Source organism: Oreochromis aureus, linkage group 9 (genome assembly GCF_013358895.1).
Source record: "Oreochromis aureus strain Israel breed Guangdong linkage group 9, ZZ_aureus, whole genome shotgun sequence".
Lineage (NCBI taxonomy): Eukaryota > Metazoa > Chordata > Actinopteri > Cichliformes > Cichlidae > Oreochromis > Oreochromis aureus.
Genome location: NC_052950.1, coordinates 3,486,154 through 3,501,939, shown reverse-complemented (window position 1 = coordinate 3,501,939; position 15,786 = coordinate 3,486,154). Strand labels below are relative to the sequence as shown.

Below are 15,786 nucleotides of genomic sequence, written 5' to 3'. Positions count from 1 at the left end.
CTGACGGTTGAAGAGTGTGTGTGAGGGGTGTGTGGGGTCCTCCACAACGCTGGTGGCTTTGTGGATGCAGCAGGTGCGATAAGTGTCTGTGATGGAGGGAAGAGAGGCTCCAATGATCTTCTCGGCTGTTCTCACTATCCCTTGTAAGGTATTGAGATCCGATACGGTGCAGTTACCATACAGACAGTGATGCAGCTGCTCAGGACTAGGGATGGGTATCGTTTAGGTTTTATCCAATACCGGTGCCAAACCGGTACTTTTGAAACGGTGCCGGTGCTTAAACGGTGCTCGAACCGGTGCTTAAAGAATGGAGAACACAAACACTGTCCAAAAACCTCTCATGTTCAGCTGTTTTTTTGTAAAAAGGTAACAATGTTAGCCTTTTCTGCAGCTATAGGGCATATATGGTCTCACTCTTGGCTGGAAGCAGTGCTTAAACAATGGAAAAAACACAAACTTTGTCCAAAAACCTCTCATGTTTAACTGTTTCCCATTTTTTCTTTGGTCATTTTAGCCTTTTTGGCCAGGGTGAAGGGAGTATCTGCCATCAAACAAGCAGACAGCCACATGTAACTACGACGGTGTTTGCTAGTTCACCTTACATGCATTAATGTAATAATGTGGTTAGCGTACTCAACGTTAATTACACACGAACAACATTAAGCTACTCACTTAATGTTGAGTGCCACTTAATGCTGCTGCCATCATCATCCTCATCATTTCTGCTACACTGACAGGGCTAGGGGCCAGGACTCTCCTCTTCGGGTTTTTGGGGGATGTTGCTAACTCCGGGTCCGATAGATGTAGATGTGCACGGTGTGAGGTCTCGCAGCAAGCTATCAAACACGGCGCATTTCTCAGCTTTAAAAAAACGCTATGCGTCGCCAGGTGTTTCATCAGATTTGAGGTGTTACCTCCTTTGACAGTATCACAGTATCAGCTTAAAGCACTTGTTGCAGGCTGCTGAGTTTGCATCTTTTGCTGTGAAGTACAGCCAGACTTTTGACCGCTTCACCTTGGGCATTTTCAATCTGTAGCTCTGCTCTAAAAGAACGTACGTACCTGGCCCCGCCTACTATCCTTGCAAAGGTAAAATGATTGGCTAGAATCTGAAGTGTATGACATCTCAGGAAAAAAAGCACCGAAATAAAGCACCGAAATGTGCGCTGCTTTTCGGTCTAGTTACTACCGTTTATGTCAGAACCGATACCGGTACCCATCCCTACTCAGGACGCTCTCGATAGTCCCTCTGTCCAATACACCATACAATCATGGTTAGACTCACTTTGAGTACCTACCTACAGTCTCAGCTTATTTGCACACTTTATGACCAAACAAAGACCAAACAGAAGTCACTACCGCTGACATCGTTCACTTTTCTGCAGCTACTTCTCACAAGAATCGAGCGAGATCCACTTCCCACAACAAACCCACAGAGTTAGCATGAGTCACTTGCAGGTGTTTCTCAAGTTTGTAACTAGTGTGATTTGAGTTGCTACAATTTGATGACTTGTTTAAACTCTATTGTAATTTATGTCCAGTATAACATACAGTGCAGTGCAAAAACATTTAACCTCTTCTTAATTTCTTAATTTTTTGCATATTTGTGACACTTAAATGTTTAAAGTTATTAGACATTGAATATACCAGAGGAAATATAAAATGCAGTATGTAAATGATTATTTCAAACCTAGCTGCCAAGGCGTCCATTTCGTATTTACTCAGGATATCTTCACCTAACTTTATAATCTTTCCAATGACCTGCATTATTTAAGTGTCACAAATATGCAACATCTGAGACATCAGAAAGGGCTAAATACTGTTTCATGGCACTGTATAGGATTTCCTTTTATCTTTCGAGAAAACACAAGTCTCCACAGTCTTTTTATACATTTTGTTGGTGTTGATACAGTTTGGTAACAGAGCCCTGAGTCACGTTGCTCATGGGTTGAATTTCCTATGGCTATTGTTATAAAACTCAGATATTATGACAGTTACATTGTAATTCATACGCTCACTGTTTCGCCCACTTTTCATCCCTTCAAATTGGTGTTTTTGGTTATGCTTTAAGGGTTTTTACTGGTCTTTTCTCTGACTCTGTTGCTGTGCCAGACAAAGGGAAGAAGTGTCCTCCGGGCCAGGAGTGGATGCAGTGTCTGATGGGAGCAGTGTCGTGCATGGACCTCACATTGGATCTCAGCAAGAACTGTACTCCAGGATGCCGGTGTCCACAAGGGACTCTCCAGCAGGTGAATGGGTGACAGAAATACACACATACATAAACAGATGGTTTGGATATGACCTCTTTGCTCATGGGCTCCTATGTTCCCAGGACGGTGTGTGTGTGAGCGAGTCTGACTGTCGCTGTGATGTAGGCGGAGAGCAGTACAAACCGGGAGACATTGTGCCCTTAGACTGCAATAACTGGTGAGTAAAGCTGGCTTGCTTCAGCAAATATATGAGCCATGACAAACTGTGGAGATATAAAGTGGAGATTAAACACAAATGTGTGTCAAATATTTCAGTACCTGTGAAGGAGGAAGGCTGGTGACTTGCTCTCGTTTTAACTGCAATGGTATGTATTTATATAACCAGTGCGATGATGTCTTTTATAACATGATTTACACTGATTTTGCCTGATTTTGCCGCACAAACCAAACAGTTGATGGCCAGTGGTCAGCATGGACTCCCTGGGGTCATTGTTCAGCGTCATGTGGAGCAGGCCTCCAGTCTCGATACCGGTTCTGCTCCAGCCCCCGGCCCTCTGGCAGTGGCCTGCCTTGTATGGGCCCTCACCATGAGGACCAAGTCTGCATCATCGCCCCATGTGATCGTGAGTTACTTTTCTGTCACTGTGTATTGACTAAAAGTCTGAGCAAACTCGAAGTTTAATTTGTCTGGCCTTGAATCAGTTACCAGGAAAGTGATGCCTTCCTGCCATACAGTAGGATACAGTAAACTCACAGTATAGTCCACACAGACACAAGTAGTTTATCTTTAAAGTGCCAGTGTGTACACTGACACTTTAAAGTTTTGAAGGGGTTAGATTCATCTATTTCTGTTGATATGTTCAGCTTAGTAACCTTTATTTGCTGTCTTCATGTTTTTTAATGCATTGGCTTTTTTCAGGTGATGGTGGCTGGGGTCAGTGGAGTCATTGGACAGAGTGTACCAAGTCTTGTGGTGGTGGGGTCCGAAGCAGAAGGAGAAATTGTGACAGTCCCACTCCAGAGGCGGAGGGGAATTACTGTGAGGGGCTGGGAAGTGAAGTCACATCCTGTAACACCGACCACTGCCCAGGTACTGTTTTTAGACCATGTGTTACAAGCATGTGCTGTCTGCTAACTACACTGAGTTTAATACAGTGTGGTGGATTCTGTATTATTGATATAAGGGTTCTCATTCCTGAGGGGCTCACTATAGGATTCGCCTGTCTGCTGATCGCAACGACCATGTCGGGCAGAGCCACCTACCATTAAGTGGCTACGACGCAGTCATTGTTCAAACACCTCTTTGTGCTTCAAGCATATCTTGACCTGCAATATAGGCTAGCTATTATAGCTGTCCATAGATAGGAGTGCTAACGCTAACTTCTCTGTCATTTTTAGTTGGCTTCATCCTGACGTTGAGTCTTTGCCATAGACCGTGTTGTTCTACCACTTAGCTGTATGCTGAGATGGTTTCTTTTTATGATTATGCACATCAGCTGACATCTTCTTTGCTGTAGTTAGCAAGCAAGCTAACACAGACCATCCTCCTGAGATACACTGAGTAGAAACACACACCAGGTTTACTTGTGTTGCCTAAGGCTAGAACATGCCCAGCTCACGATTGAAGGCGTTGGTTTATGTGGGCACTGTCCCCGCTTCACCGAGGATGAGGATGAGGTTACCTCAGACCTCAGAGAAATTTTCATCCTCTACGCTGAGGCTGCTGAGCCTAACAATGAACGGTTCCTGGTGTGAACCGGCACCTGTTCCCAGCATAGATATAGAGAATATGTACAAATGTATTTAGTTCAAAATTCCCAAACAACTCAAGCCCCGGCCAGGCCCCGTAAACCCACTAGGCCAGGAGGTGAGGGTGGGCTGGCCATGGAATGACCGAACTCCACAGCAGCTCCACTGGGGCAGTTCTTGTAGCCTGTCGGTCAGTTGGCCAGAAAGAAGATGCCAACCTGGCAATCTCCTTTGTTCCCACAGGTGAAAAAGCTGGATGGTCCCCATTCACTTGTCCATGTGCTACATTCCTATGTGCACATGATAACCTCCTCCCACTTTTGACTTTGCCCTATGTTAGCTCTTTTGGCGGACTAAATATCTCAGAAAATACAAATTCAGGAGGAGGTTTGATTTTCAGGGCGTCTGTTACGCCTTTTGGCCTGCCTCTGAGCCTCAAACCTTTGATACACTGCACCAAAGTGGTCATAGCAGGGCATTTGTTTAGCTACATATTTAGCCCACTGGCTAATTCTAATTTGGTCAGACCAAGAAACTACAACACAAGCATCTGTTGTCCTTGAAGCATCTTACCATAATAAGGGTTCATAATAAACAAAAAAGTGTTTCTCTAGGAGAACTTTAAGTTACTCTTGTGTTCTCAGAGTGAGATGTCTCACAGCCCATCTTGTTGGGTCAAAGGGCGACGAGGTGCTTATCTTAAATAATAATTGCGTAGTAATGCGAACACAAGGGTGAGTGAATCAGCCCAGCGTGGTCATGCATGAGACACATGCCTCTAAGGAATACGCAGGGAAATGCTTCTCATATTAGCCATCTCAATCGTGCTACTCTGAGAACCAGGGTTATGTAAGTAACCCAAAGTCAAATGTGCTTGTGTTTTCAGTGGCACCATGTTCCCAGGTCGCAGGAACAGTGTTCAGCAGCTGTGGACCATCCTGCCCTCGCTCCTGTGATGACCTTACTGTGAGTATCACTAGTGTGACTCCTGTCTGTCACTCCATGTATTTCATGCTTCTTATCCACGACCAAGTTCTGGGGGGTGTCATCTAAACAGACAAGCTCAGTCCTCCCTCTCCTCAGCACCTCCTCCAGGTTTTCCAGGATGATGCTGAGGTGTTCCCAAACCACCTGAAATAATTTATCAACCATGCCCTCTGTCAAGGTGGGAACTGCCTCATGAAATTTCTCCTCCTGTTTAAGCCTGATCAGATATTAATTTGAAAAAAAAAAAATTCTGCCACTTGTATCTACAGTCTTATCCTTTCAGCCACTACCCACAGTATTGTACTGATTCCCCCAAGATTCCCAAACTCCTCCATATTAGACAGCAGCTCATTCCACAGAGTGGACAATCCACCCTTTTCTGACTTACGTCAGACTCAGACGTGGATGTGCTAATTCTCACACTCATTACTGTGGATTAATAAAAGTCATATTTTTCCCCTCTCTCTCAGCACTGTGAGTGGCACTGTGAGCCAGGATGCTACTGTACAGAGGGAAAAGTCCTGTCTGCTAATGGGACCGTCTGTTTAGAGAAGGAAGATTGTCCCTGCCTGGACCTTAACACCGGACAACGACTGGAACCTGGAGACACCATTGAAGCCATTGATGGATGCAACAACTGGTCAGAATTATACAAACACAAGAAGCTCACATAACACATGTAAAACACATTAGGATACACAAAGATAACCAGTTAGAAGAGAAATCAGAAAATCCTTCTGTTCCTTTGTTCTTTAGCACCTGTGAAGGTGGGAAATTCAACTGTACTCGAAACCCTTGTCCAGGTAAGTAAAGCCAGCTATTAGTTTCAGAGTAAGATCACCTTAATAGTGTTAATATGTAGGATGATGTAGACAATGGCTTTGTCTTGTAGTGGGTATAAAATAGCACAGATAGTTGTTTACATCTATTTTAGTGTCAGGAGGCTGGTGTGAGTGGTCAGAGTGGACTCCCTGCTCCAGGACCTGTGGAGCAGAGTCAGTGTCCCGATACAGAAGCTGCAGCTGTCCTGAGCCAGAGGCCGGAGGAGAGCCGTGCTCTGGTGAGCAGGAACTACACAGTGGGATTGGAGTCCAGATCCAGAGGCAGCCCTGCCCTGTCATTACTTTCTGTCCAGGTGAGATGATAATGTCTCATGGGGAAGACACATTCACACAGTTTAACTTGGTCCTTTTCAAACATTTTCAAATATTAATATTTTAATATTTGTTGGTTTTCTTTTTGATTTTCTGGTTTCAGCTACAGATTCTCAGTTACATCAGATTTTTAGCTCTTCTTCTTCTCATTTCCTTACTTTAGTTCATGGCTCGTGGAGTCCCTGGTCCACGTGGTCAGAGTGCGATGGATGCACGGGGTCGTCGACTCGGACCAGAGCGTGTAACAGTCCTCCTGCTAGATTCGGTGGTCTGCCATGTCTGGGAGAGGGGAGGCAGAGCCGCCCTTGCAGTGAAAATCTCACCGTCTGCTCAGGTTAGCATAACTGTGGGTTTTATTTACTTTGACCATAGAACTGTATAAACACTATTCCACTTTTAAAAAAAGATGGTTTTTCCTGTTTTGTGTGTGGCCAGGTCAAAGTTTGCTTTTAGACTGCTTATATTGCTTAATGGGTTTTATGGTGCACTTTTGTATGTAAGTATGCAGGTGTGGGTGGTAATTCTATTCAAACCATGTTCTCAGACTGTGGTGGAGGCCAGGAGGAATGGCCTTGTGGGAAGCCCTGTCCTCGCTCCTGTTCGGATCTCCATGGTGACACAGAGTGCTTGGACTCCCTTGAGTGTAACGCGACCTGTGGTTGTCCTGGTGACATGGTGCTGCAGGACGGCGTGTGTGTGGTCAGACAGGAGTGTCGCTGCAAATACCACAACAGCTCTGCAAATGGTTTGATCCTAATTTTGCTAACTTGTAAATATCTAGTGGAGGTTCTGGGTCAGCGTGTTAGACTGTGAAGATTTTACTCCACTCAGTTGTCCATCAGTGTGATCATTTGCTCTGATCGGTCTGATTGGGCCATTTTTTTGCAGATTCAAGCAACGCATTGTGGCTGTGGCCCAGTGGATCTGATTGGCTGTTTGCAAATCCAGGAGAGAAAATTATCAGTGACTGCAAAAACTGGTATCAAACAGCTGATTCTTATTTTGTTTTAGTTCACTCTTAATGTTCGAATAGCAAAAACAAAATGCAACATGATCTTTTTTCCCGACCCAATCTCAGTTCATGTGAGGCTGGAGTTCTGCAGTGTCAGTCTGTCCCCGGCTGCCATGTCGATGGTGGCTGGAGCCAATGGGGAGCCTGGACTGAATGCTCTCTTTCATGTGGCGGTGGAGTCAAGTTCAGAAGACGCCTGTGTGATAATCCGTCTCCACAGAGTGGCGGAAGAGGCTGCCTGGGTGATGCTGAGCAGCAAAGAGCCTGCAATACGCACCTGTGCACAGGTAGTTATGATAGGCTCATCTAGGTTAGAGTCTGGTTTTTTAAGAATATATATATATATATATATATATATATATATATATATATATATATATATATGTATATTTCTTCTAGTCTAAAGAGGATTTCTTACACTACCATCTGAAAGCATTGTTACATGTGTAATGTCTGTCTGTGTTGTGTCTCCAGAGTCAGTGGGCCCGTGGTTGCCGTGGTCTCAGTGGTCTGCGTGCTCGGTCAGCTGCGGTGGAGGGCAGCAGTACCGCTCTCGTGTCTGCAGCTCTCCAGCGTGCAGCGGCCTCAGTCATCAGAGCAAGATCTGCAACACCCACGTCTGCCTCGGTGAGCGCCTGCTTCCTGTAGCCATGCCTGCAAAGTTATATTTATACTAAGACTTAGGGAGACATTTAACAAAGCTCCAATTGGAGGACTGTTTAATTAGTGTCTTTAACTGCCGTCGCTGTGTGGGCTTCATGTCGCTGTGCAGAGGTGGGCTGCCCTCCTGGCAGGCTGTACAGGGAGTGTGAACGAGGAGAAGGTTGTCCTTTCAGCTGCGCTCAGGTCAGCGGCAGGGAGGGATGCTACGCTGACGGCTGTGAGGAAGGCTGCCACTGTCCCGTGCACACCTACCAACACCGTGGACTCTGCTTATCGGTGGGTTCAGAGTAACTTCAGTAGTAGACGTGTGACATTTTAAAAGTGCAGCACAGAAAATGAAGAGCATGAACCAGGCTGTGATGCATCACTGAGAAGATCATTTCAAACTGATTCAATTTCTTTTCTTTAAAGAGCGTTTGTGTTTGGTGTGTTTCAGGAGTGTCCATGTCTGGTGGATAAAGAGCTGCTGGCCTCTCTGCAGAGCGTCTCTGTGACACCAGTCGCATCCCTGCTTTTTCATAACATCTCAGAGGATATGGAGCTCCAGTCTGGAGATACGTTTGTCCATGACTGCAGCACCTGGTAAGCAGAGAACTTTGGGAATAATAATGCAATTTAAAAAAAAAAGAATTTTTAATAACTACTTCCAAAGTAGTCGTGACATCCTGTTCAGGATTGTGGGGGGAGCTGGAGCTGCACCATGGACACTTCGACAGACAGGTATCCATGGAAATCACCGCAAGAGCTTAGAAACACCTTTAAAAGCTGTTATCACAGGAATGACACCGTTGTCATTTAGGATGGACTGAGTTGAGAGCATAATTGTGCGTGTCACTTTTTCTGTGGCTTCATTCAGATCTGAGTGGCTCATTAATTCTGAACAGTTGATACTGGTTTTATACAAACCTGCTGATATCCAGACAGCCCATTTTTCAGGGCAGGCCTTTCTTCTTATTAGGAAAGATAATGCCAAAGCACAGGATGAATGTATTCTAGCAGTGTGGCTCTGTAATTAAAGACTTCCAGTGTTAAATTGGCCTGTCCACAGTCCAGACCGGTCCACCTTTGAAAACATCTGCCACAGTGTACAACTACAACCTGAACTGGTGCGCAGCTACAATCCTGTACCGAGTAAGACATGGAAAACACCTGTTTTCCAATTAAGTTCTTCTCCTCTGAGTGCTGATAAATGAAGAGGCGATGTGACACAGTGGGAGTGATGCCTACTGTGTCACATGTATAAAACAGTATAAAACTGGTGTTATATGGAAAATCACCACCACACCTCAGTCTTCCCCCCTTTTGTTCCCCGTAGCAAGTGTGTGCATGGCAGGTGGAACTGTTCTCTGGAGCACTGCCCTGTACATGGCGGTTTGTCTTCCTGGGGCCCCTGGAGCCCTTGCTCACTATCCTGTGGTGGTTTGGGACTCAAAACTCGCTCTCGAGGTTGCACACAGCCTGCACCGGCCCATGGAGGGAGAGACTGCCAGGGGCCACGGAGGGAAACAACCTACTGCCAGGCCCCTGACTGTCCAGGTATACAGAGAGTTTTTGTAGAACATGCTGTGTGTAAAACGTGTATTTCAGGGATGGAGAGAGAAGGTCAGATTCATGAAAAGCTTCTTTTTCCCCCCAGCTACTGTTGTTCCAACAGAAGAACCAGCCACACCGGGTAGGTTCAAACACTTTTCTTTGCACTCATTTTCTTTTCTTATCTTAAATATCCTCTCTGTATTTCATTATCTTTCTGTTTCCATCTCCTCAGATGAGGACTCCGGGTTCTCTCCTTGGTCATCGTGGAGTCCTTGCACAAAGACCTGCACCGACGCTCTCAGCCCGGCTCTGAAGTCCCGCCATCGACAGTGTGTGACACCACCCTGTTCTGGAAGCTCTCACCAAGAGAAAGCATGCAACTTGCCCCAGTGTCCAGGTATGACACCACGCCCACTGTCTGTCTCTCTCTATTTCTTTAATAAATCAGTTTTTTCTGCCTTACATAAATATAATATAAAGTACATGAATATAAATATCTACTTTCTATTCATCTATCATGCAAAACTTTCTCATCAATCGAAGCAGTAGTGAGGTCATAAGAGTGCGCTCAAACCTAATGTGTGTGTGTGTGTGCATATAAGCAGTTTTGACAACAGCACTGTAAATGTAGGTGAAATGGAAACAGCCGTGCTGCTGATAGCAGAGTGTACTGTGGATGTTTGTGTCACAGGGCATTGCTCAGAACCACAGATCTCCCAAACTGAATCTGGACCTGGCTGATTGGTAATGGAAGAAATGCAAATACCAGACATGCACTGTATGTAAGACAATGTAAATGATAGAGGTTGAATACAGCAGACAGTGTTATTAGTCTGTCTTAGTGCTCATTTGATATGACTGCAGGAGCTGCGTGTATAGTTCTTGCTTTGATGAATACAGTTGTGAACATTGTCCTGAATGCGTTAATCAAATGGTTGCCGTAGTTACCAAAAACTGCAGCAGCAAGTTTCAACCAAGCTTATGTGTTTTGTGTTTCTGTTTTGAGGCGAGGTATGTGTAGAGGCCGAGTGTGCGCGAAGGAACTGTTCGTGGACCAAGTGGGCAGAGTGGAGCGCTTGCTCACGGTCCTGCGGCGTGGGTCAGCAGCAGAGGGTCCGAACGTTCCTGAGCCCTGGAACAAACGGCTCGTGGTGTGAAGACATCCTCGGAGGAAACGTGGAGCATCGCTTCTGTAACATCAAACCCTGCAGAGGTCAGCTAACTGGAGCAGTATGAGAAGCCAAGTTGTAATTATCAGTTCAAACTCTTCAGTGAAGGAATATTTAAAATGCCAAAGAGAGATTTTCATTTTTCATTAGCTAGACTGTGTTTGTGTTCGATGTTGTGTAGTTGATGGAGGCTGGTCCCGGTGGAGTCCGTGGTCGCGCTGTGATAAGCGTTGCGGCGGCGGACGCTCGATACGCACTCGCTCCTGCTCTAGTCCTCCACCCAAAAATGGTGGAAAGAAGTGTGCAGGAGAGAAGAACCAAGTGAAACCTTGCAACACCAAACCGTGCGGTGAGTCTGATCTAACATGTCCTGTGTTTGGCTCGTCATTATTCCAGCATATGGCTGTTTATCTACAGGAGTGTGTGTGTTCCAGCCTGTGATCGGTGCTCTGGTTGAGGCACAGTCTGTGCAGATGCCTGCAGCATCATGGCAAAACTCGGGAACTTCTGTTTGTGTATTGTCAGATGATAGAGGGTGCCCACCAGGCCAAGAGTTTGTGATGTGTGCCAACCAGTGTCCACAGCGCTGCTCAGACCTCCAGCAGGGCATAGAGTGCCAGACCAACAGTGAATGTCAGCCTGGCTGCCGCTGCCCTCAAGGTACACAAGCCGCTGCCATCTTTTAAAAAGTTATACCTCTTATGTTTGTGTGTTTTTGTCTGAAAAGTTGCTCTCCTGGCACTGATTTAACCCCTAAACTATTCTGTGCTCTCCATAGAGTGAATAGCTTCATGTCTAGAAATGGCTTTGTTATAACTCCTCTGCCTTCTTTAGGATTCGGGGTTCTGAGAATATACAAATTCCTAGAGCCCTGAATCCTCAACATGTCCATGCGAACCCCCCAAGATATCTGCATGCAGCTGACTCAGCGTGAAAGTTCTCTGCAGTACTCAGTAGAACCTTCTAAGAGAAGTAATTCAGTTACAAATGGCTTTTACTCCAGTAAATGTTGAATTGAAACAGACTGAGTGGATCATCAGTTGTAAAGCAAAAGAAGAGCGGACTGTACAGAGTCCTTTAGACATAAACTGAAGGCCTGTGTTATCTATTACCAGTGTAACAGCATTATCAGGCAGCCAGTAATATTTTGTTGATGTTAGATTAACCTTGTTTAGGTTATTTAGATTTAAGAATATTTTTCCACTGTTTAAAACTGGCTAAATCTCCATCCATCCATCCATCTTCTTCCGCTTTATCCGGGGTCGGGTCGCGGGGGCAGCAGGCTAAGCAGAGAAGCCCAGACCTCCCTCTCCCAGCCACCTCCTCCAGCTTGTCAGGGGGCACACCAAGGCGTTCCCAGGCCAGCCGAGAGATATAATCTCTCCAGCGTGTCCTGGGTCTGCCCCGGGGCCTCCTCCAGGTGGGACATGCCTGGAACACCTCACCCAGGAGGCGCCCAGGAGGCATCCTTGTCAGATGCCTGAACCACCTCAGCTGACTCCGTTCGATGTGGAGGAGCAGCAGCTCTACTCTGAGCCCCTCCCGGATGGCTGAACTTCTCACCCTATCTCTAAGGGAGAGGCCAGCCGCCCTTCAGAGGAAGCTCATTTCCGCCGCTTGTATCCGTGTTCTCGTTCTTTCGGTCACTACCCACAGCTCGTGACCATAGGGTGAGGGTAGGGACGTAGATCGACCGCTAAACTGAGAGCTGGCATAGACTTTCCCAGGGAGGCTGAGGAGTGTGATCCCCCTGTAGTTGGAACACACCCTCAAGTCCCCCTTCTTAAAGATGGGGACCACCACCCCGGTCTGCCAGTCCAGGGGTACTACCCTTGATCTCCACGCAACATTGTAGAGGCGTGTCAACCAGGACAGCCCTACAACGTCCAGAGCCTTCAGGAACTCGGGGCGGACCTCATCAACACCAGGGGCTCTGCCACCAAGGAGTTGTTTAACTGCCTCAGTGACCTCGCCCACGGAAATTGGCGGGTCATCCCCCTCATCCCCAGACTCTGCTTCCTCCTCGGAAGATGTGCCAGTGGGATTAAGGAGGTCCTCAAAGTATTCCTTCCACCGCCCGACAATTTTCTCAGTCGACGTCAGCAACGCTCCGCCAGCACTATACACAGTGCAGGTAGAGCACCGCTTTCCCCTCCTGTGATGCCTGACGGTTTGCCAGAATCTCTTCGAGGCAGTCCGAAAGTCTTTTTCCATGGCCTGTCCGAACTCCTCCCACACCCGAGTTTTTGCTTCAGCCACTGCCCGAGCCACATTCCGCTTGGCCTGTCGGTACCTGTCGGCTGCCTCCGGAGTCCCACAGGCTAACCAAGCCCGATAGGACTCCTTCTTCAGCCTGGTGGATCCCTTCACCTCTGGTGTCCACCATTTGGTTCGGGGGTTATCACCACGACAGGCACCAACCACCTTGCAGCTGCAGCTCAATGCAGGAGCTTCGGCAATGGAGACGCTGAACATGGTCCATTCGGACTCAATGTCCCCAGTCTCCCTCTGAATGCTGTTGAAGCTCTGCCGGAGGTGTGAGTTGAAGATCTCGCAGACTGGGGCCTCTGCTAGGCATTCCCAGCACACCCTCACTACGCATTTAGGTGCACCGGGTCTGTCCAGCTTCCTCCCCTGCCACCTGATCCAACTCACCACCAGGTGGTGATCAGTTGACAGTTCAGCCCCTCTCTTTACCCGAGTGTCCAGAACATATGGCCTTAGGTCTGATGATACGATTACAAAATCAATCATCGACCTGCGGCCTAGAGCGTCCTGGTGCCACGTGCACTCATGGCAACTCTTATGTTCGAACAAGGTGTTTGTTATGGCCAAACTGTGATTTGCACAGAAGTCCAATAACAAAACACCGTTCGGGTTCAGATCAGGGAGGCCGTTCCTCCCAATCACAACCCTCCAGGTCTCGCTGTCGTTACCCACGTGAGCATTGAAGTCTCTGAGTAGGACAAAAGAGTCTCCAGGTGGAGCACCTTCCAGCACCCCACCCAGGGACTCTAATAAGGCTGGGTACTCTGAACCGCCACTCGGCGCATAAGCGATAAGATGACAGTCAGGACCCGTTCCCCGACCCTAAGGCGCAGGGAACAAACCCTCTCATCCACCGGGAAGAATCCCAACGTAAAGGCAACAAGCCGGGGGGATATTAGAATACCCACCCCAGCCCGCCGCCTCTCAACAGGGGCAACTCCAGACTGAGACAGAGTCCAGCCCCTCTCCAGGAGACTGGTTCCAGAGCCCAAGCCATGCGTAGAGGTGAGCCCGACTATATCTAGCCGGTACCTCTCAACCTCACGCACTAACTCAGGCTCCATCCCCACCAGAGAGGTGACATTTCATGTCTCAATTGACTGGCTAAATCTTTTAAAGATAAATAACGTAACCAGCTCAATATCACACAAACTATTACAATATTGTTTTTCCAATGACATTATAGGAGTGAGATGAGGAAAATCTTAAACTGAACATGGGAGAATTCCCCAATAGTAAATATGTTTACTGTTGGGGAATGTTGTTATTAGACTCAATTGGCTTCTCTCAAAATGTAAAAGAACCCACCCACCACTTTAATCACACTCTAGATCTCCAAAAGTTGAATCTGTTCATCTGGACGTAGCGTTTTGTGGGAGAAACGTTTCGTCACTCATCCAAGTGACTTCTTCAGTCTCAGCTGACTGCAGGTTTCCCCAAACCTCATAAACAGTACATTTGCATAATGACTGAAACCAGCCCACTGAAGGAACAATGGGCTGTGAGGTCAGTTCCTTAATCATAATTATGCAAATTCCCATGACCATTGATCAACAATCACTGACCAAAACCCACTGATCAAAGAACACTGATCAATGGCCATGAGTACCATTCACAGAGAGTTGGGGAATGGCTGCAATCACAGCATTGTAAGATGGCGAAAGATGTACCCTTAGGCCCCCTCCTCGATTCAGAGATGGTCTTTCCCTTTTCACGTAAATGGCCTCCTTGACTCCGCGCTCCGGTTTCAGTCATTATGCAAATGTACTGTTTATAAGGTTTGGGGAAACCTGCAGTCAGCTGAGACTGAAGAAGTCACTTGGATGAGTGACAAAACGTTTCTCCCACAAAACACTACGTCCAGATGAACAGATTCAACTTTTGGAGATTTACTTTCCTGGATGATTGAGAATGCATCAAGACACACTCTAGATCTTGTTTTAACATATGGCATAGAAACTGAACATTTAACAGTGTTTCCTGAAAACCCTCTGCTGTCTGATCATTTCCTGATAACATTCACATTTACAATAATTGATTACACAGCAGTGGAGAGTAGACTTTATCACAGTAGATGTCTTTCTGAAAGCGCTGTAACTAAGTTTAAGAATATAATCCACCCACTGTTATCATCTTCAATGCCCTGTACCAACATAGAGCAGAGCAGCTATCTGAACGCTACCCCAACAGAGGTCGATTATCTTGTTAATAATTTTACCTCCTCACTACGTACGACTCTGGATACTGTAGCTCCTGTGAAAACTAAGGCCTCAAATCAGAAGTACCTGACTCCGTGGTATAATTCTCAAACACGTAGCCTAAAGCAGATAACTCGTAAGCTGGAGAGGAAATGGCGTGTCACAAATTTAGAGGATCATCATTTAGCCTGGAGAAATAGTTTGCTGCTTTATAAGAAAGCCCTCCGCAAAGCCAGAACATCTTACTATTCGTCACTGATTGAAGAAAATAAGAACAACCCCAGGTTTCTCTTCAGCACTGTAGCCAGGCTGAATCATCCCACAGATGTAATATTATCTACAGCTACTTTTAGTACCATCGATGTTAAGTTAGACTCTTTTTCTCCAATTGATCTTTCTGAGTTAACTTCAATAATTACTTCCTCCAAACCATCAACATGTCTTTTAGACCCCATTCCTACAAAACTGCTCAAAGAAGTCCTGCCATTAATTAATGCTTTAATCTTAAATATGATCAACCTATCTCTAATAATCAGCTATGTACCACAGGCCTTCAAGCTGGCTGTAGTTAAACCTTTACTTAAAAAGCATCTCTAGACCCAGCAGTCTTAGCTAATTATAGGCCAATCTCCAACCTTCCTTTCATATCAAACATCCTTGAAAGAGTAGTTGTCAAACAGCTAACAGATCATCTGCAGAGGAATGGCTTATTTGAAGAGTTTCAGTCAGGTTTCAGAGCTCATCACAGCACAGAAACAGCTTTAGTGAAGGTTACAAATGATCTTCTTATGGCCTCTGACAGTGGACTCATCTCTGTGCTTGTCCTGCTAGACCTCAGTGCTG

At 46.3% G+C, this 15,786-nt stretch overlaps 1 protein-coding gene across 1 annotated transcript in view; it reads left to right on the top strand.

Annotated features, from left to right (window-relative positions):
* Window positions 1–15,786, top strand: part of scospondin (subcommissural organ spondin) — a 103,547-nt gene that overhangs the window by 46,448 nt on the left and 41,313 nt on the right. Inside the window, exons 69-89 of the mRNA XM_039617790.1 lie at window positions 2,124–2,249; window positions 2,333–2,427; window positions 2,526–2,575; window positions 2,663–2,833; window positions 3,130–3,300; window positions 4,846–4,925; window positions 5,417–5,586; window positions 5,703–5,749; window positions 5,881–6,081; window positions 6,264–6,434; window positions 6,645–6,893; window positions 6,989–7,079; window positions 7,179–7,237; window positions 7,587–7,739; window positions 7,885–8,051; window positions 8,212–8,357; window positions 9,091–9,311; window positions 9,541–9,705; window positions 10,315–10,521; window positions 10,659–10,826; window positions 11,003–11,137. Of these exons, the coding sequence (XP_039473724.1) occupies window positions 2,124–2,249; window positions 2,333–2,427; window positions 2,526–2,575; window positions 2,663–2,833; window positions 3,130–3,300; window positions 4,846–4,925; window positions 5,417–5,586; window positions 5,703–5,749; window positions 5,881–6,081; window positions 6,264–6,434; window positions 6,645–6,893; window positions 6,989–7,079; window positions 7,179–7,237; window positions 7,587–7,739; window positions 7,885–8,051; window positions 8,212–8,357; window positions 9,091–9,311; window positions 9,541–9,705; window positions 10,315–10,521; window positions 10,659–10,826; window positions 11,003–11,137 (3,043 nt within the window). The remainder of the gene's footprint in view (window positions 1–2,123; window positions 2,250–2,332; window positions 2,428–2,525; window positions 2,576–2,662; window positions 2,834–3,129; window positions 3,301–4,845; window positions 4,926–5,416; window positions 5,587–5,702; window positions 5,750–5,880; window positions 6,082–6,263; window positions 6,435–6,644; window positions 6,894–6,988; window positions 7,080–7,178; window positions 7,238–7,586; window positions 7,740–7,884; window positions 8,052–8,211; window positions 8,358–9,090; window positions 9,312–9,540; window positions 9,706–10,314; window positions 10,522–10,658; window positions 10,827–11,002; window positions 11,138–15,786) is intronic.